Here is a 22,911-nt window from a genome sequence, read left to right on the forward strand (position 1 = left end):
GGACACATTATTCAGGTGCTACTTTTTCTTTCTTTTTTTAACTGTTACTGTGTTCCCAGGTGATTGAAATCCTGTCCAAGGCATCTTCAGAGCAGCCATCCAGGCTTACAGTTTCCTGTCAGGGAGACGGGGGCTGGAGCTCCCTTGGCCAAAGCCAGGAGCAGCAGTCATTTCAAAACTTTCTGGAATACCGCCTGAATCCCGAACCTCAACTCCCAGAGATGGACGGAGTCACAGAGTTTACCGAGTATGTCTCGGAGACGGTCGACGTGCCGTCGTCCTTTGACCTCCTTGAGCCCCCGACCTCTGGAGGTTTCCTGAAGCTGTCCAAACCCTGCTGCTACATCTTCCCCGGGGGCCGGGGGGACTCCGCTCTGTTCGCCGTCAACGGATTCAACATCCTGGTGGATGGTGGTTCCGATCGGAAGTCTTGCTTCTGGAAGCTGGTTCGCCACCTGGACAGGATTGACTCCGTTCTGCTCACCCACATCGGTGCAGACAATCTCCCAGGCATCAATGGGTTGTTCCAAAGGAAGATTGCGGAGCAAGAAGAGGAGCGCAACCAAAGAAGCGGCTCCAGTAGCAACGGTGAATGGGTAAAGAACCTGATCTCTCCTGAGATTGGGATTGTGTTTTTTAACGTCCCGGAGAAGCTTCGGATGCCTGAGTCCACGCTGAAAGTGAAGCGCAGCATCGAGGAAGCATCTCTTACCTTGCAGTACCTCAACAAGCTCGGTATCACACCGGAGCCTCTTCACAGGGTGGTCAGCAACACTATTGAACCAATTACACTATTCCACAAACTTGGCGTGGGAAAGTTAGACATGTACGTCTTAAACCCTGTAAAGGAGAGCAAAGAGATGCAGTTTCTTATGCAGAAATGGGCTGGAAACAGCAAAGCCAAGACAGGGATAACGATGGAAAATGGAAAAGAAGCAGAAATATCAGTCCCCTATCTGACATCAGTTACCGCTCTTATTGTTTGGATTCCTCACCGTCCTACAGAAAAGATAGTTAGGGTGCTCTTCCCTGGAAATGCACCGCAGACTAAGATCTTCGAGGGCCTTGAGAAACTGAAACACCTCGACTTCCTGCGATATCCTGTGGCTACCCAAAAAGAAATGTCATCCGGTGCACCTCCTCCCATTATCAAACAGACAAAAATGAGATCAAGAACTGACAGCAAAGAGAGTCTCAAGTCTTCACCGAAACCCCACTCTAAAACCATAAAGAAAGAAGCCGGTGGACAAGAGGAAGAGTCCAAGAGTGAAATCACTAAAGAGAATAAGGTGGAAAAGAAGGAGGAGAAGAAATTCAAAAGTCTAAAAGCCACCAAGCAACAGAAAAACAGCGAGGTGGCTCCTGCGGCAGGCAAGATGGAGAAAAAGAAAATAATCAAGGAAAAAACTGCCAAGAATGAGAAGGTGTCCAAGATGGATGAGAAGAAAGACAAAGAGAAAAAAGAAATCAAGAAAGAGAAACGTGAAGTAAAGAAGGATGAGAATATAAGAAAAGAAGAGAAAAAGGAAAGTAAAGCCAAGGAGGATAAAAAGAAGGACCCAAGTAAACCGGAGCTGAGAAAAATCACGAAACCTGACCTGAAGCCACTCACCCCTGAAGTGAGGAAAACTCTGCATAAGGCTAAGATTCAGGCCAAGCCCAAGACGGACAAAAACAAAGCAGTGAAAGAGGAAGCACATGTGAAAAAGTCTGTTCCGAAGAACATCCCTGAGGAGATCGCAGCAGCAGCTTTGGCTGATCGGTCCATCGTGTCCTCCCCAGAGGACCTCACCGAGGACTTTGAGGCTCTGAAACAACAAGAGCTGTCCAAAGTTGAGACTGAGCCAATCCAGAATGACGTGATGTTTGTGCAATCACTGCACACAGACACCAAAGTCCCGTCTTTAGTTCTCCATGATGAGAAAGTCACATCACCAGCTACCGATGTGAAATCAACTTCGCCGAAATCCCCTGGCGAACCGATAAAAGACGACAAAGACAAAGGCACTTTGGTGCGCGCTGCAGCCGCTGAAAAGAAGGAAGCAAGCGATGGCTTTGACAAGAAGTACGAAGAGGAGAAAATAGAGAAATATGACAAATACCCTGCAAAGGACGACATTAGAGACAGATCTAAGAAGAGCGAAAGCTCAGAGGAGGAGGGTGACGTCATTGAAAAAGCTGACCTTGAGGGAACGGAAGACGACGAGGTCCTGAAATATAAAACAGAAGAGGTGAAAAGGGAGAAAACTGGAAAGGAATGGGACACCAAGCCAGCTGACCCAAAACCTCCATCAAGCGCAGCCCTGTCTGCGCAAGGAGCGGCCTCCGCCTCGGAGCAGTTCTCCTTCATCCAAGACGAAACCATCCCCGGCTACTCCGAGACTGAACAGACTATCTCTGATGAGGAGATCCACGAGGAACCGGAAGATAGGATCCCACAGCTGCATTACGATGTGGGCTCATACGACATCTCTGTCCCAGACGTCCCCGGTACCTTTGACTCCATGCACGGCATAAAAGAGATGAAGTGCTCCTTCGTGTCTGACGTCAAACCCAAATCCTTCATGGGAGCTCACGAGCATGAACTTGCACCTTACCCCGCCATCCTCCATGCTCCTCTTGCAGAGGAGGAGCACATCTCCTCGGCGACTTCCATCACAGAATATGACAAACTGTCGTCCTTTGCCACGTCTGTGGCCGAGGACCAGTCGATAGCCTCTGTGACCGCGCCTCAGACCGAGGAAGCCGGGAAGAACTCCCTCCTGCTGGACACCATCAACAGTATCCCCTCGCGGGCTGAGGCCGCCCAGGGGAAGGACTATCTTCACTCGGCGGGAACCATTTCGCCCACCTCTTCTCTGGAGGACGACAAGTGCTTCAAGTCTCCATCCTCTGATGAGTACCAGCCCAACATTCCTGAGATGGAGGGTGATGCAAAGATCAAATCGGTCCAAGAAGACGATGACGAGGACGAGGACGAGGACGAGGACCAGACTCCCAACGTCGACATCCCTCTGGGTAAACTGCAAGAGGGCTACGAACATGCGGCCTTCATGATGCTCCAGGAGAAGCAAAAATCTCCCTCTGCCACTTTTTCCCCTCCTCCTCCTCCTCTCTTTTCTACCATGCAGTACTCTCCCACACAGGCTGTCAAAGAAACCCAGCCTCTCTTTAGCTCAGAAGGGTTTAAGACTGATACAAAGCCTATTTCACCCCCTCCGTCTTTCTCCCTTGGGTTAGAATTAGAGTCCCACTCCAGGCAGGACAGTGAGGAAAGATGTCTAAGTCCAGATGACAGCACCATGAAACTGGCCTCACCCACACAGTCTGTGCCTACAAGCAGTGGCTACTCTCCGACAGAAGAAAAACCCTTTAAGACAGAAGACAAAGATGACGCAGCGATAGATGTGAAATCAGCCAATGTCTCAGACAGTACCGCCTTTATCGGTGACAAGACAGCGTCTGAAGAGTCCGAGGAATCCAGTGAAGACAACGAGGAGGAAGATGACTCTTACACCGAAAAAGATCTACAGCCCGCTGTCAAGGCCAAGCTTATGGAGGCAAAAGAGGGGTGCTTCTTGGACGACGACTTTGCCTCTGAGGCCAAATCTGCAAAGATAGAAACAGAAGTCAAGAGCTCAGACAAAACGCAGGTGTCTTTCAGCACAGAGAAACCGCAACCTGAAGAGATGTACTCGGATGAAGATGAACAAGATGAAGAAGATGTACAAGATGAACAGGATGAACAGGATGAACAAGATGTTCAAGATGAACAAGATGATGATTTCCGAAGTCGGGAAGGGTCCCACAAGCCCTTCTTAACAGATCAAAGTAAAGTAGACTCAAAAAAAGAAAGCGTGGAGGAAACCGATGCCGCTTTAAAGGAGCAAGATAAAAGTGTTCATTTCAGCCTTTACAATTACCCGGAGAAGGAGACCAAAGAAAAGGCTTTGTATATAAGACAGGACACGCCTTATGTGCACGGCAAAACATTCTCTTACAGTGACATATACGGCTCAGTGGACTCTGATTCATATCGTCAGGAGTCTTTAGATAAAGTGGAGAAGGACACTGGAAAAGTTGAAGTGGATTCGCAGAAGCCAGAGTCCCCCCTGGCTCAGGTAACAGCCACGGACAAGATGTCAGAGAAAGAGGGATTCCCTGTCTCTTACGGAAAAGAGTCCTCTGCCTCCCCGTGGCTCGACTCAAAGAGCACTTCTGCTATACCTCCATTTGAACAGGTCCAAAGAGAGGAGGCATTCGGATACAACGCAGGCAGCAGATTCCCTTCAGTGGCTGATAGACCTGAGGCCTCGTCCACTTCTTTGTCACCAGAAAGAGACGATTATTTTAAAAGCCAGACTGACGGCACGAAGCCCCAGAAGTACTCCTCGATGACGCCGTTTGACGACGCTGCCACAGGCTACGGCGAGAAAGGAGGGTGTTTGGAGGTAGATATGAGAAAACTGACAGCGAGGGATGAGGAGGACTACGATGACGATGTTGTCGATGAAGATGATGAGGACGATGAGGACGAGGAAGAAGAAGATGAGGACGACGACGACGGGGGTGCGGTTGATTCTGAAATGGAGAAAGGCGCCAAAGAGAAGTCCGAGAAGGAAGTACAAAGTCCGATCAGTGAAATGTTTGGCTCAAAGAGGCCTGAATTTATGGTTTCTATGGCTGGATACGGCTACAGCAGCCAGGGGAAGCCAAGCAGCTCGAGCTCACTCGCAAAGACTGAACACGAAGCAAAGATGGACTCTTCATCCCTCGGTGGAAAGCCAACAGATTTAGGAGCCACAGGTTTCTCGGACTACTCCTCAGGGTTTGAGTACTCGTATGGGAGTGGTGAGAAAGACTCATTTTCATCAAGTCAGACCACAGATAAAGGTAAAGAGGATTTCACTTTGAAATCAACAGAGGACAGTTATTACCAGAATCAAAAAGCTGATGCTGATTCTGAGAAACAAAAAACGCCAGACCTTCTGAGTAAGTCATCACTGGACACAAGCTTTCAGTACACGACCACCGCTGCCCCCGGGTACTCCTCCTCTTCGGCCTATAGCTACTCCTCCTCCACCTCTGGCTCCCTCTCCACCAGTCGTCAGTTCGGAGAGGAGCTGGGGACGCCCGCCGAGCCTCTCTTTGAGTACTCCTCCTTTAAAGATGAACACTCACTGGTCATGGATCCTTCCTTCTCCGGCAGTGCCAAAGACGACTATCTGGAAGTGTCTGAGAAACAGATCGCAGCTACAACCGCGGCCGAGTCCACCTCCAACTTAGCTCGTCTCTCACTCCAAAGCCCATTCGAGGAGGTCAAGTCCTTCCCCTCACTCTCGCCCATTGCCTTTGCTGAAGACAAGAAGGAGCATACAACCTCACCAGGTGGAGTTACGGACAAAGGCCCTCAATCGGACTGCTTCTATAAGCCTGAATGGTCTGAAAGGTCTAAGCTGGACACGGCTGTTGGGTTTGGGGCCTCAGCGGGACCGTTTGCTCAACATTCAGACATCTCCAAAGACAAAGAGGCGGCCAGTGCCGCCCTGTTTGGTGTCACTTCCTCACCGCGCCCTGACATAGAAGGCAAGCATTACTTTGAGGAGACGGACAGCAGCGAGGAAGAGGATGAGGAGGCTTACATGCGTGAGATGACTCGTCGGTCGCCCTCCGGCGGCCTGGCTGGTAGCCTCTCATTTTCTGACAAGCCTGTTGCTCCAGCTGCCTGTGAAAAGACAGAAGGTGGTCTCCCCGATGTTCTCGGGTCCTACATGCCCTCGCCTCTCCAGGCCAACAAGCCTGACACAGTCAACGGCCCAACGGAGGTCAACGCAAGCGCCGCCGCAATCCCTGCTGGTGCAGTGGCCAGTGGTGCGTCTTCAGGCCCAGCCACGGTGGAGTCCAGAGAGGGAGCCGCAGCTTACAGGAGCTCTTTCGAGTGGGAGATGTCAAAGTCCCAGATGGGGATGGTGCCCGGAGACTCCCCTCCCCATTACCGTCACGATGACGAGTTCGAAGAGGAGTGCGAGATGGAGCCAGAGCACCCAGCCCGCCCGCTGTCTCTCTCTTCAACCGATCAGCCGTTTCACTCTCCGTTCTACGCCGAGGAGTGCAGTCGAGGAGGGCAGGACGACGAAGACGACAGCGATCAGGATCTTGCCGGCGATGTGCCCATGGGAGCCACCTCCTCTTACGCCAGTCGCAGCTCTCCTGGGTACTCCTCCTCCGAGCACAGGCAGCCCAAACAGGACCTCTCGCCATCCTTCATCAACCCGTGCATGCGGCATTTGTCCAGCGACGAGGACGACGAGGACCGTGAACGCAGAAGCGATCAATCGCAAGAGGCCGATGGGCACGATATGTCGGTCAAGAGAAGGGATCACAAGCAGCCCCATCACCACGGAGGCTCTCTGCAGCAAGCCGGCGGTATGTCGGCAGGGCTGGGTCTGGCCACGGAGGACACACCGCCCACCTCCGTCAGCGAGTCTTCAGGCTCACACTCAGACTCCGATGTCCCTCCAGGCACCGAGGAGTACCCTTCGGTCACTGGCGAGGGCAACATGGACTCAGACGAGGATGCAGACTACATGCCTATTGATAAATTATCTGCCTCTGGAGGAGGTAGCCATCATTCCTCGAAGAGGAGCAACGACCCTCCTCCTGCTCCCCTCATGGACCCGTACCCTCAACCGCCACACCCCGACGTTTGCATGGTGGATCCCGACTCTCTGGATAACGGCTTAGTGAAGAAGGAGCCAAAAGCCAAGGTCTTAAAGAAGACTTCCGGGAAAACCAAATCAGCGTCCCCGGCCAGGCGCAAGAGGTCGCCCATGCCCGTCAAACAGATGCCGTCTCCTCGCAGCGCCTCGCTGAAGAAGAAGGAGGCAGACAAGAGCTCTCGCATGTCTCGTCTGTCGGACGGACAGGGCTCCAAAGAAGACGACCTCTCCAGGTCGAGCTACAACCCCGGCAAGACGTTGACTAACGGTGTCAAGAGCAGTTCAGGTGAGAAAAATGTGTTGAAAATATAACGAATCATTTTATAAATAAATTGAATTCCTGTGAATGCTATTTTTCGTACATTAGTCAGATGTTAAAAAGTCACCCTAAATATACGATTTAAGGTTATGCATCGTTTAGCCTTTACAAGCATGCAGAAACAATAAAAGAGAGAATATTAATGAGGACATATCATTCAGGACACTTTTAAACTACATTGTCAAGTACGATCAAGACAGAGGCTCATAGAACAACACATGCAAAGCAAATACATGAGGGATAATTATGTTAAATAGAAACATGAACTAGAGAAGATTATGTTGCATTGTTAGACACTAAAAAGTACAAAACAAAAAACATAAAAGCATGCAGAGTATGTAAAATATAGAAACCAATCAGACAGCAAAACAACCATAAAAGAGATGCATTGGTTTTGTTCTCCCAACCAGGTTCTCAGAAGTCCGGCTCTGCAGGTGCTCCCGGCCTTCCTATTTATGTGGACTTGGCCTACATTCCCAACCACTGCAGCACCAAGAACGTGGACCAAGAGTTCTTCAAACGCATTCGCTCTGCGTACTACGTGGTCAGCGGGAACGACGCGGCGAGCGGCGAGCCCGGCCGAGGAGTCCTCGACGCACTGCTGGACGGAAAAGCTCAGTGGGGGTCAAACCTACAGGTAACGGATTGGACTTCGGTTCTGAAAAAACACACGTATTTACAAAATAATCAACCAATGGGACATTTCCTGATCTCTCGTCTCGCCCGTTCAGGTGACGCTGATCCCGACCCACGACACGGAGGTGACCCGCGACTGGTACCAGCAGACCCACGAGAGGCAGCAGGAGCTCAACATCATGGTCCTGGCCTCCAGCAGCACCGTCGTCATGCAGGACGAGTCTTTCCCCGCCTGCAAGATTGAGTTTTAGACCCCCCAACCCCCCTCGCTTCCTCCCCCTCCTCCTCGGTGTAGATCTGGTTTTTAATTGCTCTCCTCTTTAGCCTGATGTGCACATCTGCCTCTGCTTTGTGCACTCGAGCGAAAGCAGAAACAGACCTGGATAACTGTCTATTGTTTTCTAGATTTGTATTTATTCATAAGCTTGTCGTGGCTGTCACCACTCATAGTACAACGGTAGTTTTCTGACTTCCACTACATTGTTTTCTTTTTGTTCCCTAACTTGAGACAATGGAGTCACCATTGACAATGGAGTCTCAAGTGACACAAGAAAAAGTTTGGTTGCTTGTCTTCAAAATTGGCCCAAATCAGAGCACAAGTTTGCGCACTTTAAAGTTATTTTCTTCCACCGAATCCCAAACTAATTGAATGCATTCGCCGATCTGTGAATACATCAACATTACTGGCTAAATGTGACCAACTTTACTAAAACTTTAATTTTCTGTCTTTCTTCCAAAAACAACGACGGTCCCCGTGTTGAACTTTGTGCCTCCTACCGAAATAGTAAAAATAGAAAAATATGTCGTTTACAGTATATTTGCCGTAGCATAGGGAAGACCATATTCAAAAAGCTGTCTTCGTAGTGAGTTATGATATTTCTGCAGTTATCTCAAAGTGAAAATCAATCGTTGCAGTAGAAACGTCTCGGTGGCTGTTCGACGAATACGTTTCTCTCTATAATCGTTTCTGTCGTCTTCGATGTATTTTTCCAGTAAACGTCTCGTCGCGGAGAACTGAAGGCGGCGATTCCGGTAACAAAAAGAAAAATCATCATCACTCCCGATCTTTTGGATTCCGCCCCGTTTATATGTCTTTACACGCGGGAACAGCACTCGAAGTCGACAAAACCTCACGTCAGTTGCTGCGTCTCAAAGATCTTTGTACAAAACGTTGAAGAGCGGAGAACGTAGAACGTAGAATGTATTCCACCACGACGACAGGAGCACGTGGCTGCGAGGGCGAGACGTGTGACGGTCACCCACATGTGCCTTTCTGTCCTGCTGCGCTGGAAGGGAAATTATTTTATGTTTTTTTTTGTCGTGGACATTTTGGAGGCGGTACTTGTGGTCCGGAGAGCTTCTCGGCGAGCCGGTCGTCTCCTCCGTGCTCGTCGTTGTTGTTGTGCGAGTCTCGTCGGTGAGAACGGCCGTGCACAAAAACAAAACAAATAAAAAAGAGTTGTACATATGAGCAGAACAAAAGTGGCACTTTTAAACTTAAGTATTTCAGACGGAGAGTTTTTAGAGTTCCTGGAGCTGCCGCTCGGAGAAGCACAAACGGTAACCATTGTGCAAAAACTTAAATTTAGCGACATTCAAAAAAACAACGTACAATTACAGCGTTTGCACTGAAAAGCTGTTTTCTTGTGGTTATACTTTGAAATATTATTTGCAAAACTTTTTGTAGCCACCTTATGCTTTTAGTAATTTCTTTAGTTTCAGTGGATGTTTTCAAGTAACGCTTTATGACGTGTCGACATGCTTTTTAATTTGATATTAATATATATTTTGATAAGTACTTTTCAAGAGATTTTAACTAGGAACAAAACAAAACCAACAAACTACAGGACCAACACGCCTCACCAGGGTTGCTATTTTATGATCCGCAGTAAAAAAAAAAAGATATTAAAAAAAATCCAAATATTCCTTTGTATGATATTTTACTCCCTCGATCGGCTGCGCCGCATGCACAACAAACTGCATGCACATAAAAAACAACTGCAACAAAACAAAAGCAGGAGGGCTGCAAGGAGCCAGAACAACCTCTGTTCTCCAGTCGACTTGAATGTGAAAGATGCAGATTTACCTTTACGTTCTCCACAGAGGGCTTTCGTCTCCTGCAGGGAGGAAAACGCCTCACACACACGACACGTTTGACAAAAAAACTATTTAAAACAAAAAAGACGTTGAGTTCCTGTTCAACCGGCTCGCTGCATTCCTATTTAATAATATTTAATACAGCACTGTAAGAACAACTCTCCGTGAGCAGACCACTCAAAACCCAGACTGCCAGACACTCACGTCAAAACATTTGTACCTAAATGAGGATTTTTCCTCATATTCACACTCTTTTTCCAGACGGAGCTCAACACTCACACGCTGCGTTTTCATATCGTGCAAAACAAAAACAAATAAAAATAAAAGCCGTGAAACAAATCTAAAGACTGTTGGTTTCCAGTGAGCCCTGCTTGTACGTGCATGTGTACCTTTTTCTTTCTTTTTTGAGTTCTCCTGTATTGTAATAGCTGAAGAAGAAAAAAAAACATGACTAAACATAGAAGTGCTATTTTAAAAAGATGTATATTTAAGAAGCTTAGCTGTGCGGTTCTGAGGAAGCGCGTGTTGACCCGGCTGTGCTGTAAAGAAAGCCTTGTGATCGTTTTATTTTTATTTACTTTTTGGTTCCCTCCTTTCTGCTTCATGGTTCTACTTTCATCTCTTGATTTCAAGTGCAATATTCTCTTTATCGCTCTTTAAATGCTTACAAAAGGTAAAAATAGAAAACAGATTTATTGTTAAAAAGGGAACAAAGTGTGGTGAAGAATAAAAACATCATTTACTGAAGAAAAATGTCTCCTTCCGTTCTTTGTACGTGTCTGTAAACTTATGACAAAAAGTCTTTTAATGCAGGTCCACCAGGTCACATGACTTCATGTTATAGAGGAGCTCCACCAGGTCACATGACTTCATGTTATAGAGGAGCTCCACCAGGTCACATGACTTCATGTTATAGAGGAGCTCCACCAGGTCACATGACTTCATGTTATAGAGGAACTCCACCAGGTCACATGACTTCATGTTATAGAGGAACTCCACCAGGTCACATGACTTCATGTTATAGAGGAGCTCCACCAGGTCACATGACTTCATGTTATAGAGGAACTCCACCAGGTCACATGACTTCATGTTATAGAGGAGCTCCACCAGGTCACATGACTTCACGTCTCCTCCACTAAGCTGAAGGAGGACTAGTGTCCTAGTGAGGACGCTTAGTCGTCTCCTTTAGACTCTTTAAGATCCACCAGAGGTGCGTTCACTGACCTGTTTTATAAATCAGAGAACTAAACGTTAAAATCTCTCCAGCTTGTTAAACACAGAACTGATTTCAGACATCGAACCAAAAAAGACGAGGAGACAGGAAGTGTAAAAATGCCGAGTCATTTCCTCGTTTTAAGACTTATTCCTGCAGATTACTGAGGGACTCAATCAAGAGAGAAGTTGAGTCGTTTTCTCGTGAGGATTCATCCTCTGGGAACCACGAATACATCAACTGTCATGGCGATCCAATTCACCGGTTGTACTAAATGTTTCACAAAAAAAAAAGAAAAAGCTTTGAAATGTCGACCTCACAGAGGTGACGGAGGGAAGTCTTTAGCATTATTATCCTCCTGGGACTACGAACGTCCCGCAGAGACACAGAAAATAAACGGGCGCCGGTTCCTGGGAGTGTGAGGATGATGTCATCCATCGGACCGAGGACACAGTGAGGCCTTTGTTCCCCTCCGAGGCCGCTTTGTCTCCCAGAACAAGACCAACAGAGACGGCACTGATTGGCTCTTTGTGAAGCCGATGCTGTATGTGTGTGTGTGTGTGTGTGTGTGTGTGTGTGTGTGTGTGTGTGTGTGTGTGTGTGTGTGAGAGAGTGAGACGCTGCAATGACATCACCTCCTGGGTGAGGATCATTAATATAATAATACAATGTAACAAAGTACATTTACTAAAGTACTTCTGGAACACTTTGAGGTACTTGTTCCTTCATAGAGAATTGAGATTTACAACCCGGTCAGTGAACGCCTCTCTGGTGAGTCTAGAAGCTTCCATGCGTCTTTAAAAAAAGAGTTCTTTAGCAATTCAGAAGAAGAAGAAAATGATATACATTTTGAAAAATTCTTCTGAAAATGCCAACATCACAGCAAAGTCTCTTTGAAGTCCACATTGTTACGATAATATATGAACCATGAGCATTTCCTTATTGATGAATCCGATTGATTACGTCATCAATTCGTTTTTTTCTTAGGATACTCCCCCAATCAAAATCAAAATAAAATCCATCCTTACTTTTAAAACGGTTCATTATCAATCTGCCATCTCGCCTTTTTCCTTTATCAATAACATAATGTTGTGATTCCACATTTCAACCCAGAAGGAAGAATTCGAAAAGTTACATTCTACACTCATAACGGATATTTAAAAGCTTTTAATGGTAAAATGAAACTTAACATTAAAGCTTTAGTTTGTGTTTCTATACATTTTGTTCTTATACTTGATTATTTTATATAAATTGGTTTATTTGAGAGGACAGAAACAAAAGAGACAAATCCACACACAGACCCACAAGTGGAATATTTACATTCTAATAGTTGTATTTTGTAACATTGTTTCAAGTATTAACTTTCTAAAAACCAGTTTATTAAACTTCACACAGAAGAGCAGACAGAAAATAGGTCTGTGAGTCGTTCAGCTCGGATTACAGAGCAAAACACTTAGTGGATCTGAACCAACAGCTGGTTATCTAACGTCAGACAGGAAGTGAGATTTATTGGATTACTCAGCGGTCCATCAGAGGAATCAGACGCGGAGATTAAACGGTGGGTTTAAAGGGTCAGTTCACCAGAATCACATTTATTTTAACTGTGGAGGTAGTTCTGGTTAATTTGTCCATGTTTTTGAGATCACAAAGAATCCTAAAACCCAAAACATGAGTTAGCTTCCGGTTCCCTTCGAAACAAATCAAAATGTTTTCGGTTCGATGTCTGAAATCAGTTCTGTGTTTAACAAGCCGAAGAGATTTTTTGAAGTCATGTGACCTGGAGGAGTTCCTCTATAACATGAAGTCATGTGACCTGGTGGAGTTCCTCTATAACATGAAGTCATGTGACCTGGTGGAGTTCCTCTATAACATGAAGTCATGTGACCTGGTGGAGGTCCTCTATAACATGAAGTCATGTGACCTGGTGGAGGTCCTCTATAACATGAAGTCATGTGACCTGGTGGAGTTCCTCTATAACATGAAGTCATGTGACCTGGTGGAGGTCCTCTATAACATGAAGTCATGTGACCTGGTGGAGGTCCTCTATAACATGAAGTCATGTGACCTGGTGGAGTTCCTCTATAGGCAAACGATAGCTTCTTACTTTACACTTCAAACATCATTGAAGTTAATTAGTGAGGATTAACTTCATGAACTAAACCTGTAAATATCATAAACGTGTGTTTGACACACAGATTTTATTCTCTGCATTAAATGAAACGAGCTCGTCGTCTTATTGTGGCGGGAACCACAAGCTAACTTCCTGGTTGGACCTCACAAACACTCCGAAACGACAGCAACGTTCAATGAGATTTGTAAAGTCTCAAAGAGCGGAATCAATAATCAATAAACTCCAAAGGAAACAACGATGTCTGAGTCATCCAGAGAGACGGGTTCACTGGTTCTGATGAACAGGATGTTCGGATCTCTCAAAACCTGAACAAAGAAAACACAAACTATCGTTTTAGGCGAATTAGTTTTTTAATAATTTGAGTGAACTGACCCTTTATCAACAGCTGCAGCACGGAAACAAAACATTGTGAATATGTGACGGTCGTTTCAATGTAACACGAGTCCACTGATTAAACACAGGGTCGCACATCCTGATCTGAAATGCTTCTCAAGCATGTGTACGACACACTCACTCACTCACTCACGCACACGCACACGCACACGCACACGCACACACACACAAAGTGATGTCCTGTTTGTTCAGCGATAAAATGAAAGATCAGCTTGCAGGTTGTTTTTTATATCATGAGGTGATTTTACAAAGTAATATACAATGGCTATAGTACAATTAAATATCTGATGTGGGTATAAAAAAATACCAGAATATTTTTTTAGATTGTTTTTAAAGATGCAATTTCAAAATAAATATTTGTTTTCTCTCTCTCTGCATCAACTCTTACCGATTGTATTAAATCTTCCGTGAGGCTTCAGGTCGTTGGCAGTAAGCAGTGCACACCACATTTTTGACCTTGTACACTCGTTGGGTTTCTCCGGCAGTAAATAAGATTCAGCTTTTGTTTTTAAACTCACAGACGCAGAAACTAAACCGCAGAGCGCCACAGATTGTGTGTTCGTGTTTCACTGAGTCTCCGCAACAAGCTGAGAACAGCGTGGTTGACCTTCACACACACACACACACGAGAAAGATGCAACACAGACTTTACACACTTTAAATCTCTATTGATCAATAACTTTATGGCCACATTGAATCAGTTAAACGCCTCTGAGCTCGTAGCAGACTTCCTGTGTGATTAAGGCTCTCATGACGGGTTAGAATCTAAACAAATATTTAATTAACGTGAAGCCTGCTGTACTTTCAAAACGTTTTTCCCAAATGTCAAGTATTAAAAAGACCCACAATGCACTCTGTAAGTGGACTACTTGATTAGGAGACTGAGTGTTGGACATACGTTCCTCACGTGGACACAAACACAATCATTTTGTCAAGTCTGCTGGATGTGTAGCACGTTTCCGCCCCCTAGTGGACAAAAACAACGACATATAGATGAATGCAGCTTTAAGAAAAGGGGCGACAGTAACAGAAGTGGCTCCAGACAGATGAACCGAACCAGTGGAGACTCACTGGGGTCACTGGTGTGTCCCCAGTGTGCTTCGTCTTTTTATATATTTATTTAAAAAAAGGCGATGAGCAGCACAATATGGCATCGTCGTGATACTCGTCGTCGTCGGGCTGCTGCTCAAGCTACGGATGCAACCACATGTCTGTGGTAGAGAAGGCTCCGCCCCCGCTACGGCTCCGCCGCGTTAGCCGGCGCCGCGACCTCCAGCGGCGCCTCGTGAGGGAGCATCTCCGGACTGTCCATCCACAGCTCCATCGACTCCTGCGTGTCGAAGAACTCGTCGGGTCCCTCGGGGGACTGCGGCGTCTGGGAGCTGGAGCCGGCCTCGCTGCTGCTCTCCCGGAGCTCCAGCAGCACGGGCAGCGAGCCGGGCAGGCAGTACCCCTCCATCCGGGCCAGGGCGAGCTCGGCCAGCGCGGAGCAGGGCGGCCTCGCGCCCGCGTCCGAAATCGCAGCGCCGGCGGCCGCCTCCTCCGGATCGTCCTGCGCGCGCTCGCCGCCGTCGGGCCGCTGACCCGTAGCGCCGCAGAGCTCGCCGTCGTCCTCCGGCGAGTTGTTGGGAGTCAGCGGGACTTCGGCCGGGTTCGAGCCGGCGCAGCAGGCCGGGTCGAGGCCCGGCGGCGGCTGGGCGGAGGCGTTTTGAGAGGAGTGGGTCTCCTCGCTGCTCTGAGGCGTGAGCGAGATCTTGTCGCTGAAGCTGAAGCGCGGCGACGTGTCCGCCGTCGTCGGGGAGGACGGGCCGGCGCTCGACACCGTGCTGGACGGGCCGCTGCTGTCTGCAGGACGGGGAGAAGAACCACAGCGTGAGACGGGACTCCTGAATTAAAACACGATCACGATGCGTTCAAATGTAACCTTGTAAAACGCAGTTCTTGTTGAGAAACTTGAATAAATCAAGTAGTTTAAAGGAAATGCTAGAGAGTGAATTATGACATCAACTCTGAGCTTCTTATAATACATAATAAACTATTAAAGACGAGATTCTTTTTTTTTATAGATAAAAAATGTTTCATTATAAAAGTAAAAAAAGTCTATGAAAAAAAATGTTAACACTATAGATCACTAAGTAAAAAGCTAATATTTAGATTTTGTAAAAAATATTTCTGTTACCTTGTAGACATGCTGCTAAACTAAATAAAACATAATAAAACATTCTGTATCTGCCAATATGGATCATCAATCATCGGCTGCAAAAAAACAGCAGACTCCAACCCGTGACACGTGACTTTTATGATCAAACTAAATTATATTCGTGAAGCTAAACATGTCAAAAACAGAACAAAGAAGTCAAAATTATTTGCAAAAACAAAACAAAAGAAGAGACACAAAGATAATCTGCAGACGTCTGGATCGGACGGCCTAGAGAGAGAAGATGCGATACTCACACCAAGGAGGTCTGTCGGAGCGAGAGCGCAGCGTGATGGAGGAGGAGAGGACCCTCTGAGGGATGAACGAGTCCACCGACGGCTGGTTGTGTGTGTCGAACATGGCCGACAGCGCTGCAGGGAGCAGACGGGTCAAGGGAGAGACGACTACTGCGACAAACACGGTGAACAACGAGCGCTCGTGAGTCTGTGTGTGTCTGTGTGTGTGAGTCTGTGTGGGAGTGAGTGTGTGTGTGTGTATCTGTCTGTGAGTGTGTCTGTCTGTCTGTCTGTCTGTATCTGTGTGTGTGTGTATCTGTGTGTGTGTGTGTGTGTATCTGTCTGTATATCTGTGTATCTGTCTGTGAGTGTGTGTATCTGTCTGTGAGTGTGTCTGTCTGTGTGTGTGTCTGTCTGTGTGTGTGTCTGTCTGTCTGTATCTGTCTGTCTGTATCTGTCTGTGTGTGTGTATCTGTCTGTATATCTGTGTATCTGTCTGTGAGTGTGTGTATCTGTCTGTGTGTGTGTCTGTCTGTGTGTGTGTCTGTCTGTGTGTGTGTCTGTCTGTGAGTGTGTCTGTCTGTCTGTATCTGTCTGTGTGTGTGTGTGTATCTGTCTGTATATCTGTGTATCTGTCTGTGAGTGTGTGTATCTGTCCGTGTGTGTGTCTGTCTGTGAGTGTGTCTGTCTGTCTGTATCTGTCTGTCTGTATCTGTCTGTGTGTGTGTGTGTATCTGTCTGTATATCTGTGTATCTGTCTGTGAGTGTGTGTGTGTCTGTCTCTGTCTGTGAGTGTGTGTGTGTATCTGTCTGTGAGTGTGTGTGTGTATCTGTCTGTATATCTGTCTGTGAGTGTGTGTGTGTGTGTGTGTATCTGTCTGTGAGTGTGTGTGTGTATCTGTCTGTGAGTGTGTGTGTGTGTGTGTGTGTGTGTGTGTGTGTGTGTCTGTGAGTGTGTGTGTGTGTGTGTGTGTGTGTGTATCTGTCTGTGAGTGTGTGTGTGTGTGTGTGTGTATCTGTCTGTGTGTGTGTATCTGTCTGTGTGTGTGTGTGTATCTGTCTGTGTGTGTGTGTGTATCTGTCTGTGTGTGTGTGTGTGTGTGTGTATCTGTCTGTGTGTGTGTATCTGTCTGTGTGTGTGTATCTGTCTGTGTGTGTGTGTGTGTGTGTATCTGTCTGTGAGTGTGTGTCTGTGAGTGTGTGTGTATCTGTCTGTGAGTGTGTGTCTGTGAGTGTGTGTGTATCTGTCTGTGAGTGTGTGTGCATCTGTCTGTGAGTGTGTGTGTGTGCAGCAGCCTCACCTCTGGTGGTCCTGGTGTGTGGGTCTGTGTGTGTGTGTGTGTGTGTGTGTGTGTGTGTGTGTGTGTGTGTGTGTGTGTGTGTGTGTGTGTGTGTGCAGCCTCACCTCTGGTGGTCCTGGTGTGTGGGTCCCCCGCGCTCTCGCACACGGCGGTGAGGAACTCGCTGACCTGCTTGAGCGACAGCGCGTTGTGCAGCGTCTCCAGCGGGTAGATGGAGGGCACCATGGAGCAGCCCTCGAACCCTGAGGAGACACACGCAGTCAGAACCAGGAGACCCAGGAGAACCGCTCCGGTGACACCAGAACACACCGCACCTCCACGCCGGGCTCCGACACCCGGCTCCTGGTTCTGAACCGGGGCCCTAAACCCCCCGCTGCCCAGACAAACAAACTCCTGCCGGCCTCCAGGGTTCATTTCCACGCAGGCAGGTTGCAAAAACAACAACAACAACAAAACTAAAAACAACATGCTGGACGCCAAGACACCAGGATGACAACGGCAACAAGTCCACGGGTCCTCAAAACCACCTCAAACATAACGCTGTGTGTGTGTGTGTGTGTGTGTGTGTGTGTGTGTTTGTCTTTGTATCTGTCTGTGTGGGTATGTGTGCGTATGTATGTATGTATGTATGTATGTATGTATGTATGTATGTATGTATGTGTGTGTGTGTCTGTATGTGTGTCTGTCTGTCTGTCTGTATGTGTGTGTGTGTCTGTATGTATGTATGTCTGTATGTATGTGTGTCTGTATGTATGCGTGTGTCTGTATGTATGCGTGTGTGTGTGTGTGTGTATGTACGTGTGTGTATGTATGTGTGTGTTTGTGTGTGTGTGTTTGTGTGTCTCTGTCTGTCTGTCTGTGTGTGTTTGTGTTTGTGTGTGCATGTTTGTCTTTGTATCTGTGTGTGTATGTCTGTCTGTGTCTGTCTTTCTGTGTGTGTCCAGCGGCCTCTGACCTCTGGTGTGTATGTATGTATGTATGTATGTGTGTATGTATGTATGTATGCATGTATGTATGCATGTATGTATGTATGTATGTATGTGTGTATGTGTATGTGTGTGTGTGTGTGTTCCGACACACAGCAGCTCTAGCATCACGGTGGTTAAAGTCCAGACTGCAGCTCAGCTCAACGTGTTATCCACAGAGTTCATCACCGTTAGTTCAACAACCAAGTCACCAAATCACGAAGCGTAAAAAAACCACCTCCTCCCCCCAAAAAAAAATAACCCACAGCTCGCCTCGAATGTCAAAAACAAACAAAAACCTGAGAGGGTGTTTTCTTGAGGTTTGTGAAGACGCCAAATGTTCAGCAAACAAGCAGAAGTCACATGCTGTTAATGTGAGGAGGGACAAAAGAGCTCTGTACCTTTAAGACACGCGGAAAAAGAGTTCTGTACCTTTAAGACACGCGGAAAAAGAGTTCTGTACCTTTAAGACACGCGGAAAAAGAGTTCTGTACCTTTAAGACACGCGGAAAAAGAGTTCTGTACCTTTAAGACACGCGGAGGCTCAGGAATACGAACGAAAACAACAAAATTCATCTTTCATCTTGAAGAGGGTCCAAGATGGCGCCCGTTTATGAAAATACTTAAAATACTTAAATAAACTTCCGGTGTGACGCCTCGTCTCTGTATTTTATGATATAATTATATAAGTGTTGAGGAGGTCGTGAAGTAGGAAAACTTTAACCTGCAAAGTATTAAATGTTGGACTCTTTCAAAACTGATATTTGAATGAATGCAGTTTATTGTAGAAGTTGTGATGATTAAAACCAACATGTGGTCTGTTTGTTCACTTTGATAATACACTTTATATCTTTGAGGTATTTTAAATATTTCTGAAACTGTCCACATTTGGTTACTAAGAAAGAAAATGAAAGACTTCTCCCGTCTTGTTGCATGTACTTATTATTTTGTGTGGTTATTAAAGAATCCTTCATACATTTAAATACTTTTGTTTTATTCCGTCATATTGCTTTTGTATTCTTTTTTACTGCTTATTTATATTACTTGATTTTTTGTATTCACCATGTGTCTCTTGTAATCCTGCAATTTGCCCACTGCGGCACTAATAAAGGATTATCTTCAAATAATAATAATAAAAAAAGTAAATCCGCAGAGACACGGACCCCACTGCAGAAGGGAAGGGGAGTGGTTGCAAAAAAAAAAAAAAGGCCCAAAACAGCTCACAGCACTCCAGCGTTCAACCTGCATCACCACAGAAACATGCAGGAACATCCAGAGGCAGAAGCATGAGGTCCACCACAACAAGCACAACTCCACCGGGAGCAGAGGTGACCGGGGCGTGAGGCTGGGAGGGGGAGGGGCCTAACCGTGGAGGTACTCTAGGGGGTCTCGGCCGGAGACGAGCCAGTTTCGGAAGAGGCGGAGGTGGTAGGAGCACTGCTGGAGGTGGTGGGCCAGCGCCCCGTCCAGAGAGAGGCTGAGGTCGCTGGAGAAATGCCTCAACAACTGGGACACACCGTGCTCCTCCAGGGGCTCTGAGGAAGAAGAGGAGGAGGAGGAGGAGCAGTACAGAAGACATGAACGATAGGATATAAGCGAGGGAGAGAGGGAGGGCCTGCAGTACAATACAGATGAGGGGAAATAAAAGTGTTTGGAGAGACGGGAGGAGAGGAGGAGGAGGAGGAGGTGGAAGAAGAAGAGGAGGAGGATGAAGAGGGAGGAGGGGAAGGAGGTAGAAGAAGAGGAGTGGAAAGAGGTGGAAGAAGAGGAGGAAGTGGAGGAGAAGAAGAAGAAGAGGAGGTGGAAGAAGAAGAAGAGGAAGAGGAGGAGGAGGAGGAGGAGAAGAAGAGGAGGAGGATGAAGAGGGAGGAGGGGAAGGAGGTAGAAGAAGAGGAGTGGAAAGAGGTGGAAGTGGAGGAGAAGAAGAAGGAGGAGGAGAAGAAGAGGAGGAGGAAGAGGGAGGAGGAGTGGAAAGAGGTGGAAGAAGAGGAGGAAGTGGAGGAGAAGAAGAGGAGGAGGAAGAGGGAGGAGGAGGTGGAAGAAGAGGAGGAGGAGGAGGAGGAGGAGGAGGAGAAGAAGAAGAGGAGTGGAAAGAGGTGGAAGAAGAGGAGGAAGTGGAGGAGAAGAAGAAGGAGGAGGAGAAGAAGAGGAGGAGGAAGAGGGAGGAGGAGGGGAAGGAGGAGGAGGAGGAGGAGGTGGAAGAAGAGGAGGAGGAGGAGGAGGAGAAGAAGAAGAAGAGGAGTGGAAAGAGGTGGAAGAAGAGGAGGAAGTGGAGGAGAAGAAGAAGGAGGAGGAGAAGAAGAGGAGGAGGAAGAGGGAGGAGGAGGGGAAGGAGGAGGAGGAGGTGGAAGAAGAGGAGGAGGAGAAATAGGAGGGGAATGAGGTGGAAGAGGAGGAGGAGGGGAAAGAGGGAGGAGAAGGTGGAAGAAGAGGAGAAGGAAGAAGAAGGAGGGGAAGGAGGAGGAGGAGGAGGGTAAGGAGGAGGAGGAGGAGAAAGAAGAAGAAGGAGTAGGAGGAGAAGAAGAAGAAGAAGGAGGGGAAGGAGATGAAGAAGAGGAGGAGGAGGAGGAGGAGGAGGAGGAGGAGGAGAAAGAAGAAGAAGGGGAGAAAGAGGAGGGGAAGGAGATGAAGAAGAGGAGGAGGAGGAGGAGGAGGAGGAGGAGGAGGAGAAAGAAGAAGAAGAAGGGGAGAAAGAGGAGGAAAAGGAGGAGGAGAAGTGGAGCGTGTGTGCGTGGAGGAGGCAGCAGCAGCTCATCATCATGGCCGCCTGACAGCCGGAGAGCAGCAGCAGCAGCAAAATATAAATAAATGAATAAATCAAACATAAAATCCTGCAGCACAGAACAAGAAAATAAAAACTCGTCGTGTTGCTCCTCCGCCGTCTCCCGTGTTCTTTCTTCACAACAACAACCCGACTAAGAGAATCCTCGAGAGGAGCAACGAGACGCTCACAGGAAGCGCCGCGTCTCCAACTGAACTCTGGGAAGCCGCTTTTCTTTTGCCGTGTGCGGCAACGCTCAACCAACTGCTCCCACGCCACCGCCTCACACGGCTCTTTCTTCTTCTACACAAAGCTGCAGCCGGACATTCGGATTCAAAGCTTTACCGTCCTCCCGACAGGAAGTGATCACCAAGCGAAGCGGCGAAGCCACAGGAAACTCTCGCTCACGAGATCCAACATGGCGGCTCAAGAGAGATTTACAAGATTTACCAAAAACTATTTAAACCAGCTGGTCAAGTGGAAAGACAAAAAATAAATTAAATTTAAAAAAAGTAGCTCGCATTCTGACCAGTGGGTTTCCATGACTTTAAACCAAATGTCCATGACAAACATTTAGTGAAATCTGGGTGTAAACAGTAAAAAGTGAGTAAATGTCGTATTTAAACTAACATGAATGAGACAATAGTTTGATTAAAAGAATAAACATTTATATAGATGCCTGTATGTATGCCTGCTTATATTTTGAGCGTCTTTCTATTAAAAGCATATTTATTATTTCCAATTCGGCGTAAATGAACGACATGAACACATGAATATAACACATTTACATGACTTTTACTAAACTTTTGGGATTTTTTTTTTTTTCAAAGACTTTTCCAGGCCTGGAAATAACCATTTTAAAACGACATGACTTTTCCAGGTTCTTCATGACCGAAAGAACCCCCCCCCAAAAAAAAAAATCAATTGAATCAGCAAAGTGAAGCCATCGTGCTTCATCCGTAAAGTGGACATTCACATTTTAAATAACAATTAAAAAGCTGCGCAACTTTAATTCATCCGGTTAGACGCGGTCCGTCTGCACATAAAGATCCAGCTTCACTTCCTGTATTATACTATTTATAGAACGCCGTCAGATTTTAAACGCCAATTATCCCCAAAACGTGCAGTATATGACAGACCTTGTGTTTAAATCATTAAATATATAATAAATAGTTCTGATTCTGATATGAATGAAAGTCTAGTTAGATAATGTGAAACTGACATCACATATGAAGACGCAGCAATCTGTTGACAATCGTCCACTCAAGCCGGCCATCAAGTAGTGACAGCTAGTAGTTTTATTAATATTTAAGAACGTATTTCTTTGATGAAGTTGACAAAACAAAGTCTAAGTAGATGTTCGGCAATTTTAAACAATAAAAGTAATTAAAAGCTGGCGGATCAGACGTGTTTTGGTGCATTTGGGCTTTTATTAGATTGTTTCCGTCTCGTTTAATCCAAACTAACGAGTTACATTCTTTAAAGAAAGCTAATTTAATAGAAAATAACAACTTGTTTAATCTGATGAGGAACTTTTACTTTGAGGGATGACGTCATAAAATATGACGACCAACACTCAGAAACCTTGAACGTTAAAAAAAAAGTAAAGTACAGCCCTAATACTGACAACAATATAATACTATTAATATATATTTGCCCTTTTTTCAAGTCTTGAACACACTGAACCACCACATCCGTGCACTGGGAACACAGAGCGTGAAAACTGATCAAACCAAAGCGACCGATGCTTCTCTCAGGCGGGACGAAGACTGCTGAACCGTTCCTCTGATCCCAGGTCAGCTGTGAGTGAAGCATGAACCCTTCAACCCGCAGGCTGGAGGCGGTTTAACAACTCAGCGATGATGGTGTGTGTTTGATGCCGTTACCGTGTGCACACGCACACACACACACACACACACACACACACACACACACACACACAC

The 22,911-nt window shown here is 46.6% G+C and overlaps 2 protein-coding genes across 11 annotated transcripts in view; one reads left to right on the forward strand and one right to left on the reverse strand.

Annotated features, from left to right (window-relative positions):
• map1aa (microtubule-associated protein 1Aa) overlaps positions 1-7,925 on the forward strand; it is a gene marked incomplete at both ends in the record, with an annotated part of 34,709 nt that extends 26,784 nt beyond the window's left edge. The window contains 3 exons of the mRNA XM_079231086.1: positions 60-7,005; positions 7,449-7,675; positions 7,770-7,925. Coding sequence (XP_079087212.1) covers positions 60-7,005; positions 7,449-7,675; positions 7,770-7,925 — 7,329 coding nt within the window. The remainder of the gene's footprint in view (positions 1-59; positions 7,006-7,448; positions 7,676-7,769) is intronic.
• Positions 7,926-12,302: 4,377 nt separating this feature from the next.
• ppip5k1a (diphosphoinositol pentakisphosphate kinase 1a) overlaps positions 12,303-22,911 on the reverse strand; it is a 38,487-nt gene continuing 27,878 nt past the window's right edge. For 6 of the 10 annotated variants that reach the window (XM_079230400.1, XM_079230392.1, XM_079230399.1 and 3 more), the window contains 3 exons: positions 17,347-17,484; positions 15,963-16,076; positions 12,303-15,353 (listed from right to left, as the gene is read on the reverse strand). In XM_079230400.1, the coding sequence (XP_079086526.1) occupies positions 14,746-15,353; positions 15,963-16,076; positions 17,347-17,484 (860 nt within the window). In that variant the 3' untranslated portion in view covers positions 12,303-14,745. Of the gene's footprint in view, positions 15,354-15,962; positions 16,077-17,346; positions 17,485-19,574; positions 19,743-22,911 lie in introns of all 10 variants that reach the window. The other 4 variants (XM_079230395.1, XM_079230394.1, XM_079230393.1 and 1 more) reach the window with 1 other exon arrangement.

Source organism: Taurulus bubalis (genome assembly GCF_910589615.1).
Source record: "Taurulus bubalis genome assembly, chromosome: 15".
Taxonomy (NCBI): Eukaryota; Metazoa; Chordata; class Actinopteri; order Perciformes; family Cottidae; genus Taurulus; species Taurulus bubalis.